The 14,338-nt window shown below is 40.9% G+C and overlaps 1 protein-coding gene across 3 annotated transcripts in view; it reads left to right on the top strand.

Moving 5' to 3' along the window:
- Positions 1-2,712, top strand: part of Rundc3b (RUN domain containing 3B) — a 117,287-nt gene extending 114,575 nt beyond the window's left edge. For all 3 annotated transcript variants that reach the window (XM_076913108.1, XM_034519163.2, XM_034519165.2), the window contains one exon: positions 460-2,712. In XM_076913108.1, coding sequence (XP_076769223.1) covers positions 460-605 — 146 coding nt within the window. In that variant the 3' untranslated portion in view covers positions 606-2,712. The remainder of the gene's footprint in view (positions 1-459) is intronic.
- Positions 2,713-14,338: the final 11,626 nt, after the last annotated feature.

The following is a 14,338-nucleotide window of genomic DNA, read 5'->3' as shown; positions in this document are numbered from 1 at the left end:
GATAAAGTGAGAATATATTCTCAAAAACAGAAGGTAGAGGGATGGTGGCACATGCTTTTTTAATCCCTGTTTGGGAGGTAAAGGTAGGAGGATCTCTGAATTTGAGGCCAGCCTGATCTACATAGTGAGAGTTCCAGGATACCCAGGGTGTCATAAAAAGACCTATCTCAATAAATAAGTTAGTAAATAAAAGGTAAACTTTACATTTTTGCCCCAAAATGCATTATCTCAAACTACCATAACAAGAAACTTTAAGAGAAACATAAACTAATGTTTTTAAAGGAGCTATCAGAAGCTGCAGCAGGTAAACAGGTTTAGCCGCTACCCGAGAAGCTATGGGAATTTCACCTGTTTGGGTTTTTGTTTGTTTGTTTGTATGTTTTGGGTTTTTTGTTGTTGTTGTTCTTGCTGAGATTCATATAGGCTGTTACTTTTGTGTGCTTTTATCTCAATTTCTAGGTAAAGAAGATACTCCCTCACTTCTTGGTCTTTGTGGGTCACTAACATCAGTGGCAAGTTACAAGTCCCTAACAAGCCTAAAATCCAATGACTGCCTTGCAAGCCCCACCACGGAGGTAACAAGCCCAGGCCTGACTCCATCCTGAAAGACTATGCGAAAACCCAAAGTTTCTGTATTGTAAATATTCTGTTTACATAAGTTTGGATGCTGGGGAGATCTTTGAAATTTTATATTCTGGTACATGCGTGACATTTTGTTGTTTGGAGATTTCAGTCCAACCCATGTAAAGTTCTGAGGGAAAAGCATAGTAGTCCCTTATTTTTCTTTTTAAAATATTACATTTGTCACTGAGGATGTTTAAAGTTGAATAGGCTTTAAAAATCATACAAAGATTGTCTGAATTCATTATAAATTGTACATAGTTGTTATTCAACTGATTTTTTTATATTTGTTTAAATGAGTCTTGGTGTCTAGAGACCAGGTCCAGGTTTTATTCCAGAGACTTAAGCTTAGCAGTTTCTTTCACTCCTTTATTTAGTGGTTAAATTTGCACAAAAGGCAACTAGCTAGTTCCATTAAGTACTTCCTGCACTCCGATGTCTGTAACATGTGGTAAGGGGAAGTTCCAGCCCTGACCAGCAGCTCTGTAAGCTTTCCTTTATCATTTGGCACCAACTTTTAGCATCTCATAAATTTTGTAGAAATGTGCCTTTTTAGGCGGTTGCTGACTTAATTTGTAAGGTATGGAGGAAAACCATTTTATATATAAGAAAATAAATGCATTTCTTAGACTTATTTTCCCAGGTGTGCCTAAGACATTGGAAACATTTCAAAATACAGAACAAATGTTGGCACGGTGATACTAACATCAGAAGTTTTCATTTTAATTAGTGATTTGAGAACTTTAAAAGAAAAACTCCTGAGTGACCAGGATATCTGACTGGATCGATATTTGGGCTACAGTGCTGTTTTTCCTGTGTGCAACAGAGTTACATACTGGCATTACCACTATGCCATGAGTTCTCATTGTTCGTTTAAAATTCTACACTTCTGCAGAAAAACAGATTTTCTTTAAATAGCTGTGTTTCAAATTTTTTTTACAGTTTTGAAACAGCTACACATCTCTAAAAATTCCACCATATTGAAAATGAACATATATGAAGTGTATATTCTATAGTAAGGCATAGGAGAAAAACATGTGTGCCAAAGACGTTTCCTATGCTGTTTCATGAAAGAGCCACAGTGCTCACTCTTGTCTGTTGATTTTTATGTTTAAACCTAGCAGCTGTGGCATGTAGGAAGTACATCCCTCACTCCTAAAAAGCTTCCTGGGGAAAGCTGAACTCACACTTTCACTCCTTGTGTCCAAAGTGTAGGTGTGGGAGGTTCTCAGAAATGCTTGGAGCTTAGTCTCATGGTGTGGAATCAATCGATAGTACCATGGCCAGTGTCACATGTGAGGCAGTGCAGACACTAATCTCTCAGGCAAAGGAGGCCTGGAAGCTCAGCATAGACATTGCATTGGATGGCTCAGAACATACTGACGGACAGCTTTCTTCCTGTAGCTGATATATTAAAGCAGGGCACCTCCAACTGCTCAGAACTATGTACACCATGTTAAGAGTACAGTGGCCAAAGCCACTTTTAAGTAGTGTCAGCAATAGCAAGTGAAGACAGCAGGCCTGCAGGAGGCTGCATGGGGACTGGACAGTCGTGAGAGCGTTGGGAATTTAGGCTGGTCATGGGCACGCCTCTACGTTCCTAAGAACTATCAAAGTGTTTACTGCTCTATCACCATGGCCAGCTCTCACCTGTCATTTATGATTTTTTTCAGATATAAAGCCTTGGTAAGATTTTTTCATACATTTTTATAAAGTAGAAGGGAATACAAGATTGCCCAGTTGGTACACTTTTTTAGATCTGTCCAATAGAAACACTAGTTTGTGACATATTCCTGCTGCAACCGCAGACTGAGACCTGACACGGAGCATCATGACTCCCCTCCATTCTTGGAGCTCCTGATGGAGAGCCCACCTGCTGCTGTGGAGCCCAAGTTTCTACAGCCCGTCTCCAGCTAGATGCACTCTGAACGCTTGCATGGGTGCGCAGCGTCGCGGGCTTTCATTTTCAGTGGTCCTGTTTATTTTTCAGAACCCCACAAAGAATGCTGGCTTATGTCTATCTTTCCATCTGTATTTTGTTGCCTTGATGTACTACATTTGTTGCATGTATATTAAAGATTTTTAACCATACAGTACTGGTCTTTTTCCTTGACAAAAATAGTTACCTGATTCAAGTGTTCACTGAACTTCTATTTCAGCAAATAGAGTAAATAGTGGGGGTTAATTAAAGCCAATCCACTAATGAATATGATTGGAGACAACCCTTTTATTGAGGTCGAATATTATATGACTTTTAAAATACTCTTATAGACCACATGACATTTTGAGTTACTGACTATGTATGTATAGGACAGTGGTCCCGTGTAATTGAGAGAAGTTGAAAAATTCCTATCCCTTAGTGACATCACAACTCTTCTAATATGAAGCTGACAAAACTTCTGATATAGTCTAAATTTCTTATAATTCAAGAACTAAAGGGTAGAGGAAAAGATAAAGAAAGATAAGTCAACCAGAGTTTACAGGCAAAACCCCAACACAGTTATAGTCATGGGCCTGGAAATATGTTGACATGTTGCCATCATGTGGCTGTATGATGTAATTAAAATTTGGGCTTCCCTATTTTAGTAAAGATAGGGTTAAGATTGACTGCCAGATTTCTCCTATATTTCTTTATTCACTTTTTGGACCTGTCCAGAAGCATCAGGACTGACATGTAATGGACTTGGGGATTCCTTCCAAAGATCCCTTCTCATCACTGTATGGATGAGAAGTCTGTATCTACACAAGTGCATTCCCTGACTCCCCCAGTCCTGCCCTATGGATTAGTCTGTGTATCTACACAAGTGCATTCCCTGACTCCCCCCACTGTGTGTTGTAATGTGGATACAGGCAAGGCAGAGAGAAGCTGATTTTTTTTTCTATGAAACTCAGGCCTAAACTGTATAAATAAGCCCTTTTCCTGGTACCAAGCAGCAGGCAGTGGACCTCAGAGTCTGGTGACATGCTTTAGCAGTCTGGCAAAGTGTTCTTTCTGCAATATGAATTATAAACCAAATTATGTTTTCCTGAATTCAGTTTGTAATTATTTTCTGCAGATTTTTTGGTTTATGTTCATTAAGGAGACGAACTACAGTTTTCTTTTTTGTTGTGTCTTCATGCAGTTTTGGTATCAGGATGATTATGGCATCATAAAATGAGTTTAGTAGTGTTTTGTCTTTTACTATTTTATGGAAAAGTTTGAGATACCTTATGTTAGTTAGATCTCATAGAGTTTAGTAATCAATAGCCTCTAAAAATTCATACAAATATTGTTTGAATCCATTATAAACTGCACATAATTGTTATTTAGCTGGGTTTTTTTTTAAACTTTTGATCGATTCTTTGTGAGTTTCATATCATGCACCCCAATCCCACTCATCTCCCCCATCCACTAGTTCCTGCCTTTTGCCCTTGCAACTCCATACCTGGCAGGCGATGGCTTTCAAAAGTAAGAAATCCTATTAATAAACAAAACCCACAATATTTTCTAGGAGCTTGTGTATTGATAAAAATAATTATGTCCAGTCATGGTTCCTCTTACTTCTAATAATGTAGAGGGTTTGTCGTTCGTCAGTTGAGAGTACATTCCACATTCCCTAGCTTCTGTTAAAATGACGATGGCAAGACCAAAGTAATGGAGATGGCTGGGTATTCCTTATAATTAAAAGATTAACAAGGTAATTACACGTTTCTTCTTAAGTAACACTTGTAGCTCATCTAACTATTTTCACCATGAAATCAGTTTTTATGAGCTGGACCGACCCATTGCATGAGCCTATAATGTCAGCACTGAGAAGCAAAGGAGAAGCATCATGAGGCTAAACCCATCTTGGGCTATTATAGAGCAAGCCTTTGTCTTTGGAAATTAAATATAAATAAAATAAAAGTTAGTTTTACTTTATTGAAAATATTTTTATTACAGAATTAAACTTGGTAAGTTTATTTTACGTTTGATAATTTAAATGAAGAATCCCAGTGTTTTAGTTTGAAAAAAATAATCCGTGTTTCAGTATAGTAACATAAAACTGTGTCATTGATCCTTTTGTTTTTGCAAAGGAACTTTACACTTATTCCTAATACCTTAAAAAAGATTTTAACTAAAACGATAAAGTAGAAAATAAAAAGTTGTGTTCAAAGCTGTATAGATGGCTCAGTGGTTAAGAGCACTGGCTGCTCTTCCAGGGTACCCAGGTTCAAGTCCCAGCACCTACATGGTGGCTCACGGCTGGGTATAACTTCAATTCCAGGTGACCCGATGCCTCCATAAGCATCAAGCACAGATGTGGTACAGAGACATACATGCAAACTAAACATCCATACACATAAAATGAAATAAACATTTTAAAATGTAGCCACTGATAAAAGTGGACCATTTTTGATTGATAATAATTGGACTGTTTCCTTGGGTTTAGAAGTTTTCAGATTTACCTTGAAGTAATAGAGCTGTATCCTCCAGGTTGTTTTAAGCTGTCTCCAAGGTTCCTTTGCATAAAACTACATTAGATTTCCCCAAACAAACAAAACAATTCTTGTGGAAGCTGTAGTGTGTAGCAGTGTATCCCAAAGTACACTCTTTTGTCTAAACAACTTTACTTGCAAATGTTCTTAGAAGTGTGTCCAGCGGTCTGGCTCCAGGACTCTGGCTTCTGCTACACTATCACTACTGGATCCTCCCTAAGACTCTTCTGGGATATCCTGTAGTTTTGGATCTCTCCAGCAGTTCATAGATGGGGTAGATGTTGAGGAGGGTCCTGGATTTGGGCCTACATTGTAGCTGAGGTTGGTCAACACACCAGATCCCCCACACCAAATCCCCATGGTAGAGCTTTGCGGCACTGCCCTGACCGGCTCACCCAATGCTGCAGCCGGCAAGGGGCAGAGCCAGCTCTTCTACTCTCATGCCCTCGAGCTGGCTCACCTGCACCCATCCCAGCAGGGATAGCTCTATTGTGCTGTCCAGTTGAAGTATGGGCTGTTCTTCCAAATGCTACAGCCATCGAGGGCCTGTGCCAGCTCTCTTGTTCTCACACCATTGGGGCTGGCTCACCTGTGATCCTGCAAACAGGAAGACTATTAATTTGTTGTTTATTTGTTTCAAGATAGGGTTTTTCTATGTATCTCTGCCTTGGAACTTGCTCTATAGATTAGGCTCGCCTTGAACTCACAGAGATCCTCCTGCAAATGCTGGGATTAAAGGCATGGACCACCACTGCCCAGCTGAGACCATTAATATTTAAAGTAACTGTTAAGTGATACATATTTATGTCCTGTCATCTTGTTGATTTTGTAGAATTTGCTGTTTCTATTCCTCATATGGTTCCAATATTGATAGTGTGACAGAAGTCAGAGGGCTCAAACCAAACCAATAACTCGTTGCAATGAACATTTGCACAAAGTGTGGAGTAAAAGTTATACTATGTGATACATTGGGACACACTATAGCTTCCACAACAAGATTTTTTTTTTTCTTTTTGGGAGAGGTTGCTAGGGTGGAGGGTAGATATGAAGGGGCAGGGAGGTGAGTGAAATTGGAGTACATGATATAAAACTCACAAAGAATCAAAGGTTTAAGAAAGAAAGCAGCTGAGCAAGCCATGAGGAGCAGATCAGTAAACAGCATTCCTCTATGGCTTCTTTTTCACCTCCCGCCCTGGCTTTCCTTCATGATGGGCAATGATTAGGATGCGTACGCCATATTAACCTCTTCTCTGCAATTTGCTTTTGGTCAGGCTGTTATGTCACAGCAATGATAAGCAATCTAGAACAACTTTGGATCTGCAATATCCCAACTCACCACAGTCAAAAAGTTCTAACCAGCCTTGTAGAATCTCTAACATAGGTGTGGCTTTTTTTTTGGTGCCCATTACTCTTCGTGTGTGTGTGTGTGTGTGTGTGTGTGTGTACACACACCCACGTGCTATACATGTTCACACATGTGAGACTAGTATGTGCAGGTGCATGGACACATTGGGTGCTGTACTAGTTATATTTCTTACTGTGATAAACATGATGTCCAAGGTAATTTACAGAAGGCGTTTACTCGATCTACAGCTTCCAAGGGTTAGAGTCCTTGGCAGTGGAGTCAGGGTGACAGCCAGCAGGCATGACAGTTGGAGCAGCAGCTGGGAATTCACATCCTAAACCACATTCACAATGCAGACAGAGAAAACTAAGAAAGGCACGAGTTTTTAAATTCTCAAACCTTACCCCAGTGACATATTTCCTTTACAAGACCACACCTCCTAAACCTACCCAGCCTATGCCAACTGGGAACCAAGAATTCCAGTGCCTGGGGCTATAGGGAATATTTAGCATTCAAACTACCACAAGTATCTTCCTTCATTATTCTCTACTTTATTGAGTCAGGGTTTTTTGATGATTCTAGCTAGTCTAGCTAGAATTGTCCTATGGATCCTCTGGCTGTGCCTCCATGGACTTGGGTTATAGTCACAGGCTTTGGTCCTCACATGTGTGGTGCCCACTTCATCTACTGAACCATCCCCCTGTCCCACAACCCTCTTTAGCTGGGATATTAGAATGGTGGCCTAAACACGTACCTGAAGGGGCTTCCCTAGATGGAGCCAGGGCTTTGGCCCTAAAATTCTGGTCATTCAGTCACACCATCGTAGACAACTGCTCTCATTTGGGGTGGGTAATCTGTCTTGTGATGATCATAGTTTCATGGGAATGTTCATAACGGTGTCACTGGAATCCAGGGTGTCTTCAGCTTCAGGACAATATATGAGACAATGAACTTTCAGGCACCTTCTGGAGTCAGAACTAAGGGACTGTAAAAATTGAAAGCAAGACATCTAAGGAAGAGAGCTACAGAAATGCCAGACTCTTCTGTCCTACTTTTAGTTAACTTCTGGGACCAAGTGAGGAGTCAGTGCCTTCGAGCAAAACCAGTGTCTGTGTACAGTGGTCTGCTGGCATTCCTGGCCTGCCGCGGCTTTGGGGCCCCTTCCATGATCAGTTTCTATGTCCTGTGCTAATCTGCTCTCTAGCCCATTTATGTGGTTCTCCTGGTTCAGAATCTGGAAGCCTACTTATCTATAAAGATTAAGGCCTCAGGTAAAGCAGGAAGATGTTTTCTTTTCCATGTTCTCTTGGAGCTTTGTGTGTACTAATGATAGTAATCCAGTAGTCCACAAGCCGTGGCATGGTGACGCTGGCCTGTAATTCTCCAAACCGATAGGCTGAAGCAGGCTGAAAGCTAGTTCTAGGCAGTCCGAAGCTATATAGGCATGTCCAAAAAGAAAGGAGGAAGTGTGTAGATCTCTGGACTATACTTTAAGCCACTTCACATTATATAAAGCAGTGATTTGTCTGGCCGCGTTGCCACAAGAGACTCCTTCTCCATGCATCCTTTCATTCCATTTGCCGGGAAGGTAACTACAGCCCTGGGTAGACCTGGAACTGCACCATCTGTCATGTTACCGAGTTAGCAAAAATGGGAATTGTAAGGAATCACTGTAAGTTTATTGAGAATTGAAACTATAGAGACATCTGGTCATATTAAAATTATATCACGGAAACCAGGCCCAAGAATTTACCAGACACACCAGGCCAAGGAAATCTGTAACTTCCTTTCCTAGACCGTATAAAGTGCTGGACATCTAGCATTAAGGCGATGGCCACGCACCAACCAATCATCTGATGCCTGGTGTGGGCAGTGAGGACCAAAGACCCTCTGACTCCCTCTGCTTGCTCCCCCATTGTTGACATCCTGTCTACCTGTTTCCTCATCTGGAACTAGATGTGACCTGCTGTTTCCTGTTCCTGACCAATGTCCAAGTCTAGAGGGGGTGGACCCATTTCCTGCTCTTAGACACTGGCTCAGCTTTTCTCCTCACAGCTGAGCTCCAGAGGTTTCTCTCAACCCCCACTTCACCTGTTCTAGCAGCAGCCCTGTCTCTGGATTACTGCTCTGGTTTCTGGTTTGTTCTCACCATACAGGACTTTCTCAGTGTACTTCTGAGTCCGCTTGAACTCCTTTATTGGGAATACATTGTGTAATCCGTGTATACATGGAAATTATTCGTACTCTGTGCTGTGTGACATGAGTGAGCTGTAACAGTAATAACCAATAAACTTACTTGCATTTGCCTCAGCCAGTAGTAGCTGTAGTCAGCCCAGATTTACCAATATAGATGGATTAGATGGTAAGCTGCTCTCACTGAAACCACTAAACCTTGTGAGTTTATTGTTAACAATAAACTCTGACAAAACCAGGAATGTGTTGATGTAGCTTTCCAGCAACCCCACACTCAAATGCAAGTTAAAAATACCACTTGCCTTGTTTCTAAATGCAAGGCTGCACGTCAGTTGAGTGTATTTAAGACTCTTATTTTTAAGGTACCTATGAAGAAAAGTTCAGGGTGTTAAGATTTCTCTCTTTTTGTAAATCATCCTAACACTGGGGAAGGCACCAACGAACCAGAATGAATAACAGGCCTCACCTTTACTCATTTGTTCAGAGCAGGGTCTCCCTGGCTAGCCCAAGTTACCTCATATTTGCTATGTATCCCAGCTTGACTTCAAACTCATAACCTTCCTGCTCCCTCACCTTCTGAGCCATTTCTCTGGCCCCATTTTTCCCAGGCATTTTTGTTTTAATTGGGGAAAAAAATGAAAGTGTCTCATACATCTCTGTCTGACCTTGAACTTGGGTAGTATTAAATTTCTGATCCACTTGCTTCAGTGTCGTGAATTATGGAATTATGGCCTCACGCCTTGAACCATTTTGTCTTACCTGGTCCTCTGCCCTCTTCTCCATGAATAATGAATGGTCTTTGAAACTTGTGTCTTGGTGTTTCCTGTTGCACCTCTGTCTTCCTTTGAAAGTACAAAGTTATGGTTAACAATTGCTTCCATTACAATGGCGGAGGAAATCACACCCTACTTTAATGGAGCAAGAGGAAGGAACTACTTTGAAGTTAGCAAATAGAGAATCTAAAGAGAAGCTGTGGGCTGAAGGGGTAGTTTAATTAGTAGTGTGCTTTTAACATGCAAAGCTAGATTCAATTCCTGGGAAACTGGATGGGTTGGCACAAATATAATCTCATCACTCCAGTGGAGATAGGTGGACCAGAAGCTTAATACCACTCTTGGTAACATACCAAGTTCAAGGTCAGCCTGTGATACATAAGATAATGTTTCAAAAAACAAAAAGCAGCCTAGAAAAAAGAGGGGTACAAAGAGGGTTTTAAAAGTAAGGGAACTTGCCACATCAGCTTAATAACCTGAGTTTGGTCTTTGGGACCCACATGGTAGAAAAAAAAATTGATCCCCAAATGCTGGTCCCTGATCTCATACATATATGCTATGACATGTGCACCCCTCCCCCTTACACACACACACACACACACACACACACACACACACACACACACAAAAGTAAAAACAAAAAAAACAACCAACCAACCAAAAAAACATTGTTTATGTATGTCTGTGGGGTTTTTTGGTTGGTTGGTTGGTTGGTTTTGGTTTTGTTGAGACAGGGTTTCTCTGTGTAGCTCTGACTGTGCTGAAACTCACTAAGCCTCAAAATCAAGATATCTGTCTGCCTCTCTCTCTCTCTCTGCCTCTCTGCCTCTCTGTCTCTACCTCTAAGTGCAGGGATTAAGGGCATGTGCCCACCCCCGTTTTATGTCTATGTTTTTATGAATATGAATGCAGAGGCTACTTAGTGAGACACTGTCTTGTTGGGAGCCCACTCCTAGCAGAAAGCAGCTATCATCTTTGCAGCCATCTTGGGCCATACATTTGTAGGTTGATCCTTGTCCACCCTGAATAAAGACTTGTTTGTCTAGGCTGATGTTTTTTCAAGCACCCACAACAGCTGAGCACACTCTGATAATATCTTGGGGTTTTGTTTTTTCAGACATATCCTGGACTTGCTGTTTAGTGCCCCCAGCTGCAAGGCACTCATGGTTAAGTGTCTCCAGCTACACTCTCCTGCTTGTGCTTATATACCCATAATTGCCTTTCAATAAACAAGACTTGATCAGACAACTGCCTTGTCTCCATTCTTCACGTCTCTTGCCCCTCCAACCCCACTCTCTCCCTTGCAGACCTTGTTGGTTGACCTTCAGGCCAGGTCACTGTCTCAATAGAACAAAAGTTATTCTTCACTATAGTTGACCCAAAATCACAAACGGTTACCTGTTGGGAGCCAACTTTTAGCAGAAAGCGGCTATCAGCTTTGCAGCCATCTTGAGCCATATACACTGACGTGAGACTTGTTTTTCAACAGCCTACAACAGCTGAAGCATACTCTGATATCCCACATATTTTGTTTTGCTGTTTACTGCCCCCAGCTGCAAGGTGCATGTGGTAGCAACACCAGGAAGCGCAGGACTGGACCTCAGTTCTGCCACTCACACAGTATTAATCCCAGAAATGGGACCTCAGGCCTTACCCACTGGAGTGTTTGGACCACTCTATCCAAATGTGTTTGGCCTGATAGTGGGAAGAAGCAGTACTACTATGCAGGGACTACAAATTTTTCCTGGAGTTATAGATAATGATTATCAGGGTGAGATTAAGGTAATGGCGCAGGCAATTCAGAACATACTCACCATTCCTACAGGAAAGAGGATAGCTCAACTATTGTTACTTCCATTGTACCCTACTAATCACAAATATAAGAATCCTAAAAGAGGGGATCAAGGCTTTGGTTCCTCTGATGCATACTGGGTACAGCCTATAGTTAAACAAAAACCTATGATGACAATTTGGCTGGATGGAAAGGCATTCCAAGGCTTGGTTGACACAGGAGCTGATGTGACTATCCTAAAACAAAGTGATTGGCCTGCTACCTGGCCTCTGACCCCAACCTTAACCAACTTAAGGGGTATTGGTCAAAGTCAAAACCCACTACAAAGCTCTAATGTGCTGACTTGGAAGGATAAAGAAGGAAATACAGGGAATATCCAACCCTATGTCATCTCAGGCCTTCCCATTAATCTCTGGGGCAGAGATCTGTTATCCCAGTTGGGATTGATTATGTGCAGCCCTAATGAAGTAATCATGGCTCAAATGGTAAACTCTGAGCTTTCCCCAGGCAAAGGATTAGGAAAAGGTGAAGATGAAATTATTCATCCTACTGAAGTTTATGGTAACAATGAAAGAAGAGGCTTGGGGTATTTTTGATGGGGGCTACTGATTCAGCTGCACCCCTAGGGTGTTGTGTGGATCCCATCACCTGGAAGGGGGACTCGCCCATCTGGGTGGATCAGTGGTCCCTAACCACCGAAAAATTACAAGCTGTTCAGTTGCTAGTGCAGGAGCAATTACAGGCAGGACATTTAGAAGAGAGTAACTCTTCCTGGAACACCCCAATATTTGTCATTAAGAAAAAGTCAGGAAAGTGGAGATTGTTGCAAGACCTGAGGGCTGTTAATGCAACCATGATTAAAATGGGAGCCTTATAACCTGGGCTGCCCACACCGGTGGCCATACCTTTAGGTTATTATAAAATAGTTATAGATTTAAAAGACTGTTTTTTAACTATCCCCTTGCATCCTAAAGATAGAAAATGTTTTGCCTTCAGTGTTCCCTCTATAAACTTTAGAGAACCTATGAAAAGATATCAATGGAAGGTATTGCCTCAGGGTATGGCTAACAGTCCTACCTTGTGCCAAAAGTTTGTGGCTTCTGCCACAGAGGGTGTTAGAACTATGTGGAAGCAAATCTACATGATTCATTTTATGAATGATATTTTGATAGCTGAAAAAGATGGGAAACAGGTACTCCAGTGCTTTGATGATCTTAGAGCAGCTTTACAGACTGCAGGGTTACAAATAGCACCAGAAAAGGTACAATTACAAGATCCATATACTTATTTAGGACTTTAGATTAATGGTCCATGTATTATTAATAGTAAAGCCACACTGAAGACTGATTCCCTTAAGACACTTAATGATTTTCAAAAACTATTGGGAGATATTAATTGGCTCTAACCATATTTGAAACTCACGGCAGGAGAACTAAAGCCTCTGTTTGATATTCTCAAGGGAGATCCTGACCCTAAGTCTGACAGGGCTCTAACAGAGGAGGGTAGAAAAGCCTTACAGAAGGTAGAGAATGCTATTTCATCTCAATTTGTAACTCATATTAATTATTCTAAGCCTTTATATTTTCTTATTTTTAACACTAAATTAACTCCTACTGCAGTTTTTTTGGCAAACTGCACCCATATTATGGGTTCATCTTCCCTCATCCCCTAAGAAGGTTCTTAACCCATACTATGCAGCTGTAGCAGATACGATTATGTTAGGCAGAGATAACAGTCAAAAATATTTTGGAAAAGATCCTGATATAGTACAACCTTATACAAGGCATCAGGTTGATTGGCTTATGCAGAATTCTGAAGTTTGGCCTATTGCATGTGCCTCATTTGCTGGTCAAATAGAAAATCATTATCCACCAGATAAATTGGTTCAGTTTTGCGATCATCATGAATTTGTTTTTCCATCTCCTACTGCACATGAACCTATCAAGGAAGCATTGCTAGTTTTCACTGATGGTTCCTCATCACGAACAGCTGCTTATGCCTTTAAAGATCAAGTAATCTCCTTTGCTACATCATCTGTGTCAGCTCAATTGGTTGAATTACATGCTGTTATTGCTGTGTTTCAAGCATTTCCAAATCAAACTATTAATATTTACACAGATAGCTCATATATAGCTCAGTCTATCCCTCTGTTAGAAACTGCTGCACAAATAAAGCATTCCTCAGAAGCAGCCGATTTGTTTTTGCAGTGCCAACAATTAATTTTGAGGAGAAAGTATAAATTCTTTATAGGACACCTGAGAGCCCACACTGGTCTACCAGGTCCTCTCTCTGAAGGAAATACCAAGGCAGACCTAGCTACTCGTATAGCTGCAGTGACTTTATCAGATCAGAAATCTAATTTGGATCAGGCCATAAAGGCTCATGAATTACATCACCTTAATTCTAAAACCTTAAGAGTTATGTTTAAAATTACCAAAGAACAAGCTAGACAAATTGTCAAACAATGTCAGTCATGTGTTAAACTTTTACCAGTTCCTCATTTGGGTGTAAATCCAAAGGGACTGATACCAAACAGTATCTGGCAAATGGATGTTACTCATTATAATGAATTTGGAAAACAGAAATATATACATGTATGTGTAGATACATATGGTGTTTTCATTTATACAATATTACAAACTGGGGAAGCAAGCAAGCATGTGATCGCTCATATGCTTGCTACAATCGCTGTATTGGGTGTGCCTAAACAGATAAAAACTGACAATGGCCCAGGTTATACAAGCTCCAGTTTCCACCAATTTTGTGAAAAGTTAGGAATACTACATAAAACAGGTATTCCATATAATCCACAGGGCCAAGGTATGGTAGAAAGGGCACACAAAACCATTAAATGTCAATTTGAAAAAATTAAAAAAGGGGGATGGTATCCTACCAAGGGATCCCCCAGAAATAGCCTTCATCATGCACTCTTTATTTTAAATTTTTTAACTTTGGATTCTGAAGGAAAATCTGCTGCAGATAGATTCTGGCATCCTGATACAAAAGAATTTTGCAACAGTCCTCTGGAAAGACGCATTAACTGGAACCTGGAATGGGCCAGATCCAGTGCTTATCTGGGGAAGAGGTTCTGTTTGCATATATTCTCAAACTGCAGATGCTGCACGCTGGCTGCCAGAGAGACTGATTAAACAAATA

The sequence above is a fragment of the Arvicanthis niloticus genome, chromosome 15 (genome assembly GCF_011762505.2).
Source record: "Arvicanthis niloticus isolate mArvNil1 chromosome 15, mArvNil1.pat.X, whole genome shotgun sequence".
Lineage (NCBI taxonomy): Eukaryota > Metazoa > Chordata > Mammalia > Rodentia > Muridae > Arvicanthis > Arvicanthis niloticus.
This window is presented reverse-complemented; position numbering and strand designations above follow the sequence as displayed.